Below are 14,058 nucleotides of genomic sequence, written 5' to 3'. Positions count from 1 at the left end.
CTCTAAAGTTAAATCATGCCTCTCTTCTTTCTATAATCTATCTTGTCTTATCATCGTAACCATAAATCATAAGTTCATTTTTACAGAAAAATTCCTTGAGAGACAGTCCAGTCACCAATAAGTGTAGATGATGTCTTTTCTCTAATCAAAGAAGTCAATTTATCAATTTCAGCAAAAGCTGTCAAATTCACCAACTGTGAATCCACCGTGGGTGGATTCCCATCTCTGGCCATACAGGAATCTCACTGTTTGTTCTGGTCTTTGAGTGTAATAAACATTGACTTGACTTGAATCTCACCACAGCTCCAGTTTCACTCTCAACCATTTCAGGATCTCTCCCATTCATCAAGTTGTATGGTTGGAGGGAATTCAGAAGCAACATTCTTTGTTTGGGACTCTCCCTTTGGAGAACTCTTGATGTCCCTCACCGAAAAGAGAAAAAGTGCTATGCTCATGACATTCCAGAAATTAATTAAGCCCTGTTTGTTCCCGAAGTCTTGGAACTGAAGAATAGAAACAAACTATGTTTTTTATAGGTTTGAGTGATGGTCACTAGGGTATCAGAATTCTGTTTGCATCATTATGCCGATCTGTACTATTGATGTTGCTATATTATGGGACTTGGCTTAGAATTCCTTGATTCCTTGAGCAGCATAGAATTAGAAGTATAAATAAAATAAACAGCACAGTCTTACTAAATATGCAACAAGCAAAAACTGCAACTGGCTATAAGAGAGGCATAGATAAATTTTGAACCGAAGAAAATTGCATGGGGGAAATATATAGAGGCGGTCCTTGACTTAAAACCATTTGTTTAGTGACCAAAGTTGCAACAACAATGAAAAAATGGCTTAAGACAGTTTTTCACACGACCACTGCAGCATTCCCATGTTTGTGTGACCAAAATTCGGGTGCTTGGTCTTTATGATGGTTGCAGTGTCCCAGGGCCACGTGAACACCTTTTGCGACTTTCTCACAAGCAAAGTCAATGGGGAAGCCAGAGTCACTAAACAACCGTGTTACTACCTAACAGCTGCAGTGATTCACTTAACAGCTGTGGCAAGAAAGGTCATAAGACAGGGGAAAACTCATTTAACAACCCTCTTGCTTAGCAATGGAAAGTTGGACTCAGTTGTGATCATAAGTCAAGGACTACCTGTATTTGAGACATGAAAGACTAAAGAATAAAAAGAGGAAAAGAAAAGCAAACAAAAGAAAAATTGAGCCCAAATTCAAAATTGGGATTCAGGTAGCATGTAAAACCCAAGTTAACAATAACACGGTCCCTGTACTATCAATAAAATTTTATGTCAAAGCATATTATATCTTCAAGAGACAACTCAGTTCAGACAACATGGTAGGACAATGGCTGGATTCTTACAACAAACCAAACCACAAACTATCCTCAATCTCATTATAGCTTAGTCCAAATACTGTGTGAAACTTGACAATGTAGATTGAGTTGGGTTGAGTACCCTCCTTTTGACTGAGACTTCAAAGCGTATCAGTTTGTGTAAGATTCATCCCTGTTATTAAGCAACTTCCCTTGGAAAAATACAACCCTGGCCAAATCACAAAAACAAGGCAACACAACCAGAAAATGGAGTTGATCCTTTCTTTAAAGTCAGCATTTTCCATGACCACAGCAGAATTGAGCAAGGCTACTTGATGAAGAAGAGATACACTGCTACCATCTAGGAAGACAAGCCTTACAGCATCCGTTTCCACCCTTCTTTGCTTTCTTGTCCTCTCTGTATAAAGTAGCAGGGCACAGAACGGGAGAAGCGGGTACAAATGAAATATTCTTGATGATTCCCAGGCAAAGCTGAGCAGTTGAGATATTCACATGTTCCATTAGGACTAAGTTCTGGTGTTTCAAGGCAATGTGCTCTTCCTTTTTTTTTTTACCCCAAGACAGCACTTATATATATATAAGGGACGCGGTGGCTCAGTGGGTTAGGACGCTGAGCTTGTCGATCAGAAGGTCGGCAGTTTGCCGGGTCGAATCCTGAGTGCCGCGTAGCAGAGTGAGCGCCTGTTACTCGTCCCAGCTTCTGCCAACCTAGCAATTCGAAAGCATGTAAAAATGCAAGTAGAAAAATAGGGACCGCTCCAGTGGGAAGGTAACAGCGTTCTGTGCACCTTTGGCATCTAGTCATTCCGGCCACATGACCACGGAGACATCCTCGGACAAGCGCTGGCTCTTTGGCTTTGAAACGGAGATGAGCACCAGCCCCTAGAGTCGGAAACGACTAGCACGCATGTGCGGGGGAACCTTTCTTTTTGAATATATATATATAGATATAGATATATATATCTTTCTTCCCTTTCTTCTGACTTTTGGAACTTTCTGTTCCAATACTGGAACAAAGAAATTATGATGGAGGATCTACAGATGGATATCTAAGTTTCTTGATTCTCAATTGTTGAAGGATTTGAGAACGACATGGACAGCAATAACTAACTAAATAACTAACTAACCAACCAACTAATTAACTAACTAACCAAGCTGTGGCTCAAGCTAAAAACTACCTCTACCTATCTCAGTGCTTCTCACCCATAAAGCCTGAGATCAGGTTTATTCAGTGTGGAATTGGAAGTTTTCATATTGTCACATGCGAACAATTTGATGCAACATTAGGCCTTTACCAAAGCAAGGAACAGATGGCAAATATCTAGTACCTTTTTTTTTGCTTCCATCCTTTACAAAGATTGGGGAGAAATTATTATAAGCAGAACCTAAGTTGATTATTCAGCAGTTACAGTTCTTTCATAATGGCTTCTTGGTTTTTCTAAAATTTATTGCTTTTCAAAACTCCCGGATTCTTGAGTGTACGTTTATTTGTTTCTGCTAAGAATGTCAAAAAGCTTAAAAGTATTTGCGCAGTTATGGGCTGTCACTGATCTTGTTCCCTAATACTTCAATCTATTTCATTTCCAGCTGTTAGTCTACATTCATCCCTGGTTAGTAATTTTTTTGCACTTAACAAACAATGATGCTCTCACAGCCAGACTTAAGGAATTAAACAGATGCTATGGCAACCATGATGGACTGAAATGCTGAGACAGAACACCCCCACCCCCAGAGAATTTTGCTCAATGGAACACCTTGGACCTTTGCTATGGAATTTTTAAAAATAAGCCAGGATATTAACAGGAACAAGAGGAGTTAAAATGTGATAGCAGTGTTCCAATATCTCAGGGGCTGCCACAAAGACGAGGGGGTCAAACTATTTTCCAAACCACCCTAAGGCAGAACAAGAAGCAACGGATGGAAACTAAACAAGGAGAGAAGCAACCTAGAAATAAGGAGAAATTTCCTGACAGAACAATTAATCAGTGGAATGGCTTGCCTTCAGAATTTGTGGGTGCTTCAACAATGGGGGTATTTGAGAAGAGACTGGGCATCCGTTTGTCTGAAATGGTATAGGGTTTTCTGCTTGAGCATGGGGTTGGACTAGAAGATCTCCAAGGTCCCTTCCAAGTCTGTTATTCTTTTTCTTAAAAAAAGCCTTCATGGAATATGTCAAGGTCACCTCAATGAAAATCGTGCAGCATTATCTCATTTGGTTGATTATTGTCTTTCATGATCCACTTTCAAAAATACAACATTAAGAAGAATGGGGGGAGGGAAATCTTGTTTTACCACTGAGCAATAAAAAATCCCCAGGGTGTTTTCCTCTCACACGTGTAAAAACACATATGTTTACTCCATTTGACTTTTAATTCCCCCTTTCCCTTTGCTTTGTTACGTCGTTCCAGCTCTATGAAGATCAAGAGATTCTTCACTGATAATTAAAAAAAAAAAACTGTTTTGCATGGGGCCATTATCCGTAGACAATTATCTCTCTCCCAGACTCCTATATTTCTCTATAACCTCTCTTTTTACTTGTTCCCCTGTCACCATACACACTTGCCAAAACTGTAGCAGGACGGAAAAAAGAAATTCCTTCTAGGTGAAGAAGCATTGAGCTGGCAGTGAATCAACCAGATCAGATCAGCTGTTCGTTCTCACCTGCATGTATTTAAATTCTCTAGCTATGCAACCAAGTGTCACAACTTTGTTTTTCATACGCTGGCTCCGTCTGTGCAAAGATCTCACCCAATGTTAATAAGTACACACTTGCTCATCTTATATAAGATGCTTTATAATAGCACTCAGCTCTTAACAATTAGGGCAGCGTACATTCAGGCTACACTAAAAGGCTAAAACTAAAACAAATTTAAAAGATAACATTGGACGTAATCTCTCAGAAATAAGAATCCAATGGGAATCAACAGTTTGAGGATCTTTACTTAACACCAGCATAGGAAATCTAGTTTAGGGTTTCATAAAAGAGCAGCATAACTGAAAATGTCCCCTTTTCAACTGGTATGGGGCCCTGGTGGCGCAGTGGGTAGAATGCAGTACTGCAAGCAAACTCTGCTCAGCCTGGAGTTCGATCCTGATGGGGCTCGAGGTTGACTTGGCCTTCCATCCTTCCAAGGTTGGTAAAATGAGGACCAAGATTGTTGGGGGCAATATGCAGACATTTGTAAACCACTCAGAGAGTGTTGTAAAGCAGTATGGAGCGGTATATAAGTCTAAGTGCTATTGCTATCTATTCCCAACTATAGGGCACCCATAGATGGTACATACACACACACCCCTGCAGAAATGTTACTAAAGGGGTGGGTTGATCTGGAAAAAAAATATTTAAAATATATAGATTCCAAGCTTCAAAGGAATTAGTGGTTAAGCACCAGCACTTAGCTTAGGCACTGAAGAGAAGCCAGCAATGCACTTTAAATAATAATGATATCCATTCTGGATTCCTGTTAGGCAGTTGGTCTTCCCTGACAGATACGTATGTTGTTTTGTTGGCAGCAATACAAAGTGGTTTGCCATTGCTTTTTTTCCAGGAGGTTTTTTTTTCCAATTTCCTAGTCTACTCCAGTCTAAACCACATTACAAATATTCAACTTTAAATGGGTCAACATTTAACCCAACCATGTGATGATGGCCTTACTGGTGGAACCCACGTTTTTTTCAACCCAGCCTCAGCAGCTATTCTTGCTCAAAGCAAAAAATAAAAAATAAAGTCTCATTCTGTGTTCTCTCTGGCTTTCTTTTTCTTCAGAGCAATTGAGTTTTCCAAGATTGCTAAATACATTGTATTTCATAATTATGGACAATTAATTTTACTTGTGCAACTTGCCAGGAGATAAAAGGTAAAGGTTTCCCTGTCAGCTGTGGCACCAGGGACCAGTTCACAGAAAAGGTTTTTCTGTGGACCGGAGAGTGTGTGGGACTTTGCTTGTTTGTGTGGACCGGTTGCTGGAAGGCCGTGGCCCAGTACCGGTCCACAGACCGGGGTTGGGGACCCCTGCTCTAGGGCACAGTGCTCATCTACATTTCTTGGCCAAGGGGGCCAGCATTGTTCAAAGGCAATTTCTCTGGTTGTGTAGCCAGCATGTCTGTATGCCAAAGGTGCACAGAACACTGTTACCTTTCCACCAAAGGGGTTCCTATTAATCTACTCGCATTTCCATTCTTTCAAACTGCTAGGTGTATTTCATAATTATGGACGATTAACTTTACTTGTGCAGCTTGCAATTTGCTAGGAGATAAAATTTCTCTCCCCCCTATAAGGAGTCAAGATCATACACATCTGTCACCTTCTTAAAGGCAATTTGAACAAAAGTGCTCTCTACAGCATAGTCAACCATATTAGAACAAGTTCCTACTAACCAACTTCAAAATGTAAGCTTCGCATAGGTTTGTATTGGAACAGTTGAGTTCTAGGAATACCCATCCAAAACATCTGGGACTATCAGGACTGTGATTCATTCAATTCATGTCAGTGTTTATATCAAAGTCCATTTCGGTCCAAGACCGTCATAGAACTGAACAATCAAGCAACTGTTTAAAGAAGAGGAAGGCTTGATCTGAAACACCAGCTAAAAGGATAGAATATTACTACCATGATTGCTCTCAATCATATGAACTGTGTTTCGTGGTGCTGAACCTTTTTTTTTTCTTTTCTCAGAATTGTAAGAAGTGGTTCCAAGGATTAGAATTTCACCAGATCTTCTGTGATGCTTTTTGTTGGACCAATTTTTAGAGAAGAGAATCTTTGGAACTGTACCTTTGCAAAAACAAAAATCCTGAGCACTTATTGGCACTTCCTGAATTTCAGTTTCCAGAATGCCTTGGAAATGGCTCAGTAGCTTAAAACTATTACGTACAGATGCCCACAACCTTGGAATGGCAATAAATAAATAAATAAATAATTGCACAATTGTCCAGGATTGACTGGGACATGTCTTTGTCCTCCCACAGACTCTTGCTTCTAGTTCCCAGCAAAACTGGATGAACGACTGCGAGAGTTGCAGTTTGTGGTTGATAATTCAATTAACTTCAAAGAACCAGACTGGCATGGAGGGTTACTCTGGCTGGGCCAGTCTGTCAAGCCAAAATAGGAACAAGAAAGAGTGCTTTTTACAGTTTCAGCTAAGTCTGTAATCAGCTTCACAGAGTGTCAGCATTTTCAAGCATTTAAATTAAATACTTCAGTGGCCACCATAAGCCAGCAATGTGAGGTTTTTTTTATAATTGGTTGGGAAGTGCTACTCATCTTTGTATTTAAAGGCAAACCTGGTGGCCAAAAACCGTCAGAAATTCTGTGCATATTTATGGAACAGGTGAATAGATTGTTGCAGAAAGCACTTCCTGTTATTCCCTTTTCATTTGGAGAAAGAAATATTGTCTATGGCAGTGTTTCCCAACCTTGGGAACTTGAAGATGCGTGGACTTCAACTCCCAGAATTCCCCAGCCAGCATAGCTGGCTGGGGAATTCTGGGAGTTGAAGTCCACGCATCTTCAAGTTCCTAAGGTTGGGAAACGCTGGTCTATGGCAATATTTCTCAACCTTGGCAGCTTTTAGACAGGTGGACTCCAACTCCCAGAATTCCCCAGCCAGCATGGGGAATTAAAAGACAGGTCCCATCTCCTTTTCTCTGAAAGCAACCTCTCCTCTGGCAGGCTTACATAGCAGTAGTACAGCCAAGTGACTGAACACCAACAACAGTTCAAAAAGTATGTTGGTTTGCCTGTTTAATAACAGAATGGGAAAAAATTCCAGGGCTTTAAATTTAATAGGAAAGTTGGCGGGGGGGGGGAACCCAGAAAGAAGCCAGTGTCAAGTCTCTTTTATTCTGTTGCCAGGGGAAACTGTACAATCTTGCTGACAAAATCACTAGGAGTCAAGCTCAACCTGGATGTGGTTTTATCAATTTAACCGAAGTGGGCTTATTAAAGATGGTTGCTATATCAGTTTTTTAACAGCAGAGGTCCTCCCTCCCCATAGCTTAGTAAAACCGAGCTAAACTACCTCCTAACATTGGGGCTACGACAAAAATCTCTGATCAGCCATAAAGCATCAGAAAGTGGCGGATTCCACATATTAGCAGCATTATATAGTCATCTTAAGCAACAGGACATTTAATAGAGAGTGAGGACTGATTATGCTAATGTGCTGCCATTTGCTACACCTTAAGTCTGCCTTCCTTAATTGAGCACATGCTTGCTAATAACCCAATAATTAAGCAAATTTTGATGGAGGATATCACCAGGAAGAGCTCCACGCATTAAAAGAAACCAGAGGGGAAATAGAGACTTGTTTTATGCAGTGGTTGCACAATGCTTCACCACCTATGGCCCTGTGGGTGTTGGATTTGGGCAACGTTTATCAGGAACTAACTGTGAAACACAGTGACTATGTCCCCATCAATCAGGCTCAAAGCTAGATTGCCACTTTGGACAACGTCCAAGTTCAGAGTTTGCATTAGCACAAAATGGAGTAGTTTAGCTTTTGGTTAGTACTAAGATAGATGGTCGATGGGACAATTATGCTTGGATCCTCAGGTGTGGCTTGTTAACCATGGTTTATTAAATAAACTACAGTTTGTAGTTGGCTCTGCAAATACATTAAACTATGGTTGACAAACCACTACAGCTGCCTAGTTCACTCAAACTTGTCTAATGGCCACCCACAAAATGTGAACTTTTGGCCAATAATTATAACAAACCCAAATACAATACAGTAAGTCATAATTTGTGTTTTTTTTATTTTGTCTGTTGGTGAACTCAACTATTGGAGTTTATTCAATTAGCTACAGAAAAGCAATCCATGACTTAATGCAATGTGCGAATCTAATCAATGAAACCAACTTAGCCGCATTTGCTGTCTAATGTGAACAGATGCATAGACTCTTTCTGGGTCAAATCCTTTAACACTGCCTTTCCCAACTTGGTGACCTCAGGTTGATTGAAACTCCGTCTCCTGTCATATCCAGCCAAGATTGGTCAATACATCTGAAGACTGGCAAGTGGAAAGAAATAGTTTGAACTTTCTTAATATCACAAATACTGATCGATATCTGGGCAATTGCTCAGCAAGACTATTGGGACTGCCTTAAAACGCACACACAGAGTTAACGGCTAAAATTCTCATTACATTTATCCGTTTGTCTTTTTGTAATCTCAAGTTAGCTCAAAAGGTGGATTATGCCACAATAATTTTTGAATCCAGGTACCTAACGTCTGCTAACTTAAAGAATGCAGATACTTAACTCCTATGGAATTGAAATTTCCACAATGTTCAGACCAGTTTTATTCACAAAACTGTGGCCATTGTAGTATCCCCATAGTCGTGTGATTGTGATTTCCAATGGTCCCTGCCAACTTCCCATAAGGAAAGTCAATGGGGAAGCCAGGAGGAAGTCCCACTTTTTTGCTCACCAGTTCCTACTACAGTCATGTTTTGCTGGGACTTTACATAAAGTGCAAAGCCAAAAACCAGGGAGAATGTGCTGATTTATCTGGAGAAACTGGTATTCTGGCATGGTCAGCTGTACATTGCTTTAAGCCAGTGGAAAAGAAATTAAAATGTTAAAGTATTCTCGAAGGATGACAGAACAACCAGGAGTGCCATCTTCAAAAGTGTCCTTCATTAAATGAAGAGAAGCTATATTTCTCTTGCTATGCATTTTGCATTCTTTAAAAGCAAAGTAACAAATCAAATGATAAAAGAAGAGCCTAAAAATGCTTTTGGTTCGGATAAATTCCTGAGCTGAACCCAAACTTAGCAAAAGACTGGAGAGAAATCGAATCCTGGGGTAAAAGAACGGTGCTTCTGATATTTATAATAATTAAATCTGAATAAAGTCTGGAATAAAGAATATTAATCAAATACCTATTTTAAGGGATACTTTTGTTTTTCCTTAGCCAAGAGATATGCTCAATGATGCTCTGGGTTCATGCATTATGCTAGATCACAGTTAGACCATTGAAAACCAAGAAAGTCCTGCTTGCTTCATAGTTGTCCTAATCATAAGATCTATAGTAGTCTTATTTAGTGACCACAATTGGGAGCAGCAACTAGATTAAGCAAAGCAGCTGCTAAGTGAAATCACAACTGTGCTTACGCTCTTCCTTCAGCTTTCCTTTGCTTTTACAAACCTGTGAGGATCATAAATGAGAAGATTGGTTGTAAAGTTACTTTTTCAACACTACTGGAACTGCAGCCATTAGCCAAGGCAGTTACTAAGCGAGAACTTCCTGCATTATCCATTGCAACAGCTAGGAGTAAAATAGATATACCGGTAGTTCTTTCTCCTACTGCTAGGAAATATTACATCTTTTGGAGTTTAACTTGCTGTGCAAGGCAGTTTAATCTTTAGGAAAAAGAAGCTGGCAATACTACTCATTCTTCCCACAACTCAAGAATCTTTAACAATGAAACTGTTCACCTCTTGAGAGATCTAGATTCAATCATGAGATGTACAAAGTGGTGGGATTCAAATATGTGAGCAACCAGTTCTCTGTGTGGATGTCATTTCCGGAAGTCTGTTCTGGACCTGGGCAACAAAAAATTAACTACCGGTTCTGCTGAACTGGTGCGAACTGGCTGAATCCCACCACTGCATGTACAGCTTCTTCTATGACAGTTTCTGGTACTTTAAAACTAATTGAGGCTTATGTCTGAATTGCAAGGCACTGTGTATATGTCATAGTTGATCTATTACATGTAAGCAAAGCCAGATACATGCATGTTGGATCATCACAAAGCTGCAAATTACAATAGGCATGGGACGTTTTTGTACCTATGGAGAAGCATACAGCTAATTTGTAAAAGCTCTACCTGAATAATCATGTATTTATTGATTGCTGGATTGGTTTATTCTTGGCTACCCCAATCCTGAAGAAGAATTCTCTGAGTTGCTAAGAGTAAAATCAAAATCAAGCAACCAACCAATTTAAAATTAACACAAGAAATCACAAGGAAACATTTAAAATATCTTTGGAGGGTGTTTTGAGGAACAGCAGAGTCCAAAGAAGGAAAACCGCAGGTTTTCATTAGCTTCTGGTGCTGAGCATTAATCAGTGGATTTATCTAAATCAGTGTTTCTAACCTTGGGAACTTTAAGAAGCGTGGACGTCAACTTCAATGTTCTGGCTGAATAATTCTGGGAGTTGAAGTCCATGCATCTTAAACTTCCTAAGGATGAGGAATCCTGACCTAGACATTATAGCACACTTTTCCTATCCCAGTACTTTTCCATCATCCGCCCTCACCCACAATGAGTGAAATTGCATGCCCACAGAAGATATATTGGTTTCTTTGCAGGACACCCTGAACTGTGACTTAACCCCATGGCCTGTCATGGCCAGCTCTGACTCTGAGGTGTCTGAGAAGGGGGTGACTTTGGAGGACCCTGTGGAAGAGCAGCCTGCCCCAGAGAGCAGCAGGAAGACACCTCGGCTTAATCGGACAGCACAGCTTGTGGACCGGCTGGAAGCAGCAGAATATGAGGGATTTGACCCAGGAGCTCCTCCCAGTCCTACGGGGCTGAGTGAAGAACAAATCTTCAGGCTCCTTGGCAGGCAAGGGGGTTCCCACCAGTGACTCCTGTCACCACAGACAAGCCATCCATTACAGGTAAGTACTCTCTGTCTGTTATGCCCTGAACTCTTTCCTGTGAAAACTCTGTGCTTTTGAAGCTGGGTTGACTGGCAAACTATGCCAACTCTATGATCTCTGGCATATGCAGCAATAGGATCTTGCTTGTAAGTATCCAAGGGATCTGGGACAGTTTGAGGTTGTGTGCACATCTGCCTACACACCCTGCCCACCGCTGCTATAATTTCTCAACATCAAGTAAAGCCTTGAACTGTACTCCTTTGTGTGTGTGTGTCAGACCTGGGACAGGGCAGAGTCTGCTTCACACAACATAACTTGCCTTGGTGGAGCAGTGGGCTAATGCCTCCTTAAAGTAACACCAGCTGCCTGCAATTAGTGCAGGTTCGCATCCCACCAGGCTCAAGGTTGACTCAGCCTTCCATCCTTCCGAGGTAGGTAAAATGAGGACCCAGATTGTTGGGGGCAATTAAGCTGACTTTGCAATAATGCCGCTTGGGGTGTGTGTGTGTGAAAGCCCTAACAAGCAGGCATATACATAGAATGAAGGCTACTGCTAAGCTTGTAAGCCGCCCTGAGTCTTTGGAGAAGGGCAGGATATAAATGGAATTAAAATAAATAAATAAAATAAATAAATAACTAGACAAGGGTTAGCTCATTTGTAGTTCAGACAGATTGTACGAACACAGTTCCAACCGTCTAAGAGGCGTTTTCAGAGACTTCTTTGGCATTTCTTGTAATCGTCTATGTACTTTTGCAAAGTTTGTGGTTTCCACCCTCAAACTGCAAATACTCTTTTCTTGTGTTTGGGTAGTTCTCTTTTTGGTTATTAAAGCCAGGGCAGTTCTCACATTTGGAAGAGCGATGTAGCAACTTGTCTACCCCACCTCTCCAACTGAAGGAGAGGACCCCAGCTACGCAGAAAGCAGCAAAGCAAATGCATTGAATTTTCCACCCACCAACATGAGTATTAAAGCAAAGAATGTTTTGCCTACAGAAGCTGTTCATTAATATATATATATATATATATATATATATCACACTCTTCCTCAGCCAAACACTCACCGAAACCAAACGTCCAGGCACATAAGTGAAGTAAAAAGACCAGCTTCCCCATCGTGACTCTCTTCTTCCTAACCTTTCCTAGCATGTAGTACACCTTCCCTTTTAAATGAATGCAGCTGGCGAATAGGAGCCTCGCCACCTCTTCAGGGTGGTGCTTCAGCTTAGATTTCAAAAGTGTGGGAGTTGTTTGGGGCAGGAAGAGATGGTTGGCCAAACAAGGGTGTGGAAAGAAGGAAAGCTGACTGTAAAAGCCTGCTCTGAATTTAGGGGAAACCACCATATCTTGCATTGGTTTAGATTCACATCCTTTACTTGAGTTATGGAATGAACCTACTTTCTGGATTCAGACAATACATTGAGCTCCAGGTTAACCAAACAGGCTGGGTGTCCATCTTAAGGTCACCAAAAAGGCAACAAGCTTAATCAAGCTTTGCATGTTGTATGAATGTAGTTCCTAAGTTTCTGGTTATGCATGTTGGACAAAGTCAGCTATACTCTAACACAGCGTTTCCCAACCTTAGGAACTTGAAGATGCGTGGACTTCAACTCCCAGAATTCCCCAGCCAGCATAGCTGGCTGGGGAATTCTGGGAGTTGAAGTCCACGCATCTTCAAGTTCCTAAGGTTGGGAAACGCTGCTCTAACATTCACTGCCTGGATTCGGGTAAAAAGAACAACAGCCTTGACAATTCCAGGGTCCAAAGTTGAGATGAATCCTTCGGCTGCCTTCTGGCCTTTGTGGCCAGGGAGACCTTCTGAAACTTGAAGACTTGGAGTAGTCGTTTCTCCTTTCTTGGATAAGTTCAGGCAGAGACTGGGAAGCCATTCATAAAGGATGCTGTAATTTTGATACCTATATTGACTATCAATTCAATGTCCTAAATAACTTCTTATAATTTTATTTTAATGTTCCAATGTCACTTGATCATGGACAACTAGTGGACAATCACTTAAATAGGAGCCAGCGGTGTGCTGCAGCTGCCAAAAAAGCCAACACAGTGCTAGGCTGCATTAACAGAGGGATAGAATCAAGGTCACGTGGAGTGTTAATTACACTTTACAATGCTTTGGTAAGGCCACACCTGGAATACTGCATCCAGTTTTGGTCACCACGATGTAAAAAAGATGTTGAGACTCTAGAAAGAGTACAGAGAAGAGCAACAAAGATGATCGGGGGACTGGAGGCTAAAACATATAAGGAATGGTTGCTGGAATTGGGTATGTCTAGTCTAATGAAGAGAAGGATGAGGGGTGACACGATAGCAGTATTCCAATATTTGAGGGGCTGCCACAAAGAAGAGGGAGTTGAGCTATTATCCAAAGCGCCTGAAGGCAGTACAAGAAGCATTGAATGGAAACTAACCAAGGAGAGAAGCAACCTAGAACTAAGGCGAATTTTTTTGACAGTTAGAACAATTAATCAGTGGAACAACCTGGCTCCAGAAGCTGTGAATGCTCCAACACTGGAAGTTTTTAAGAAGAGATTGCACAGCCACTTGTCTGAAATGGTGTAGGCTTTCCTGCCTGAGCAGAGGGTTGGACTAGATGACCTCCAAGGTCCCTTCCAACTTAGTGTTATTGTTATTAAGCTGATAAAAACTGTAAACACCAATTGCAAAGCATACTATTATTAGTATTAGTATTATCATCATCCAACTGGACCATGTTTTAATTGAGTGTTCCAATTTTTCCTGATTCACACAATTGTCAACCGCAGTCCAGTGGCTCAAATCCAGAGGCTCCTTTATGCAATAGTAATAGTCATAGTGCTAGTTCTAGTTCTAGTTATTGTTGTTGTTGTTGTTATTATTATTGTTATTGTTATTATTATTATTATTATTATTATTATTATTATTATTATTATATGAATAATCATAAACTAATCAAACTAGCCGATTCCACCTCATTCTAGGGTAAAATTGGTTAGTTTGTGGTTCAGACAAGCAAAACCTCAGTGTAGGTTCATACAACATGATAAAACCAAAATGCGACTTGCTTGGGGATTTTGCACATCCAGCGTGGTTTATTAATA

At 40.7% G+C, this 14,058-nt stretch overlaps 1 protein-coding gene across 1 annotated transcript in view; it reads right to left on the bottom strand.

The window, feature by feature from the left end:
- The window catches only part of LOC310644801 (digestive cysteine proteinase 2-like), a gene marked incomplete at both ends in the record, with an annotated part of 41,876 nt that extends 29,797 nt beyond the window's left edge, over positions 1 to 12,079 (bottom strand). The window contains one exon of the mRNA XM_083370109.1: positions 12,028 to 12,079. Coding sequence (XP_083226235.1) covers positions 12,028 to 12,079 — 52 coding nt within the window. The remainder of the gene's footprint in view (positions 1 to 12,027) is intronic.
- Between the last annotated feature and the right edge of the window lie 1,979 nt (positions 12,080 to 14,058).

This window comes from Vipera ursinii (genome assembly GCF_947247035.1).
Source record: "Vipera ursinii genome assembly, chromosome: 9".
Taxonomy (NCBI): Eukaryota; Metazoa; Chordata; class Lepidosauria; order Squamata; family Viperidae; genus Vipera; species Vipera ursinii.
This window is presented reverse-complemented; position numbering and strand designations above follow the sequence as displayed.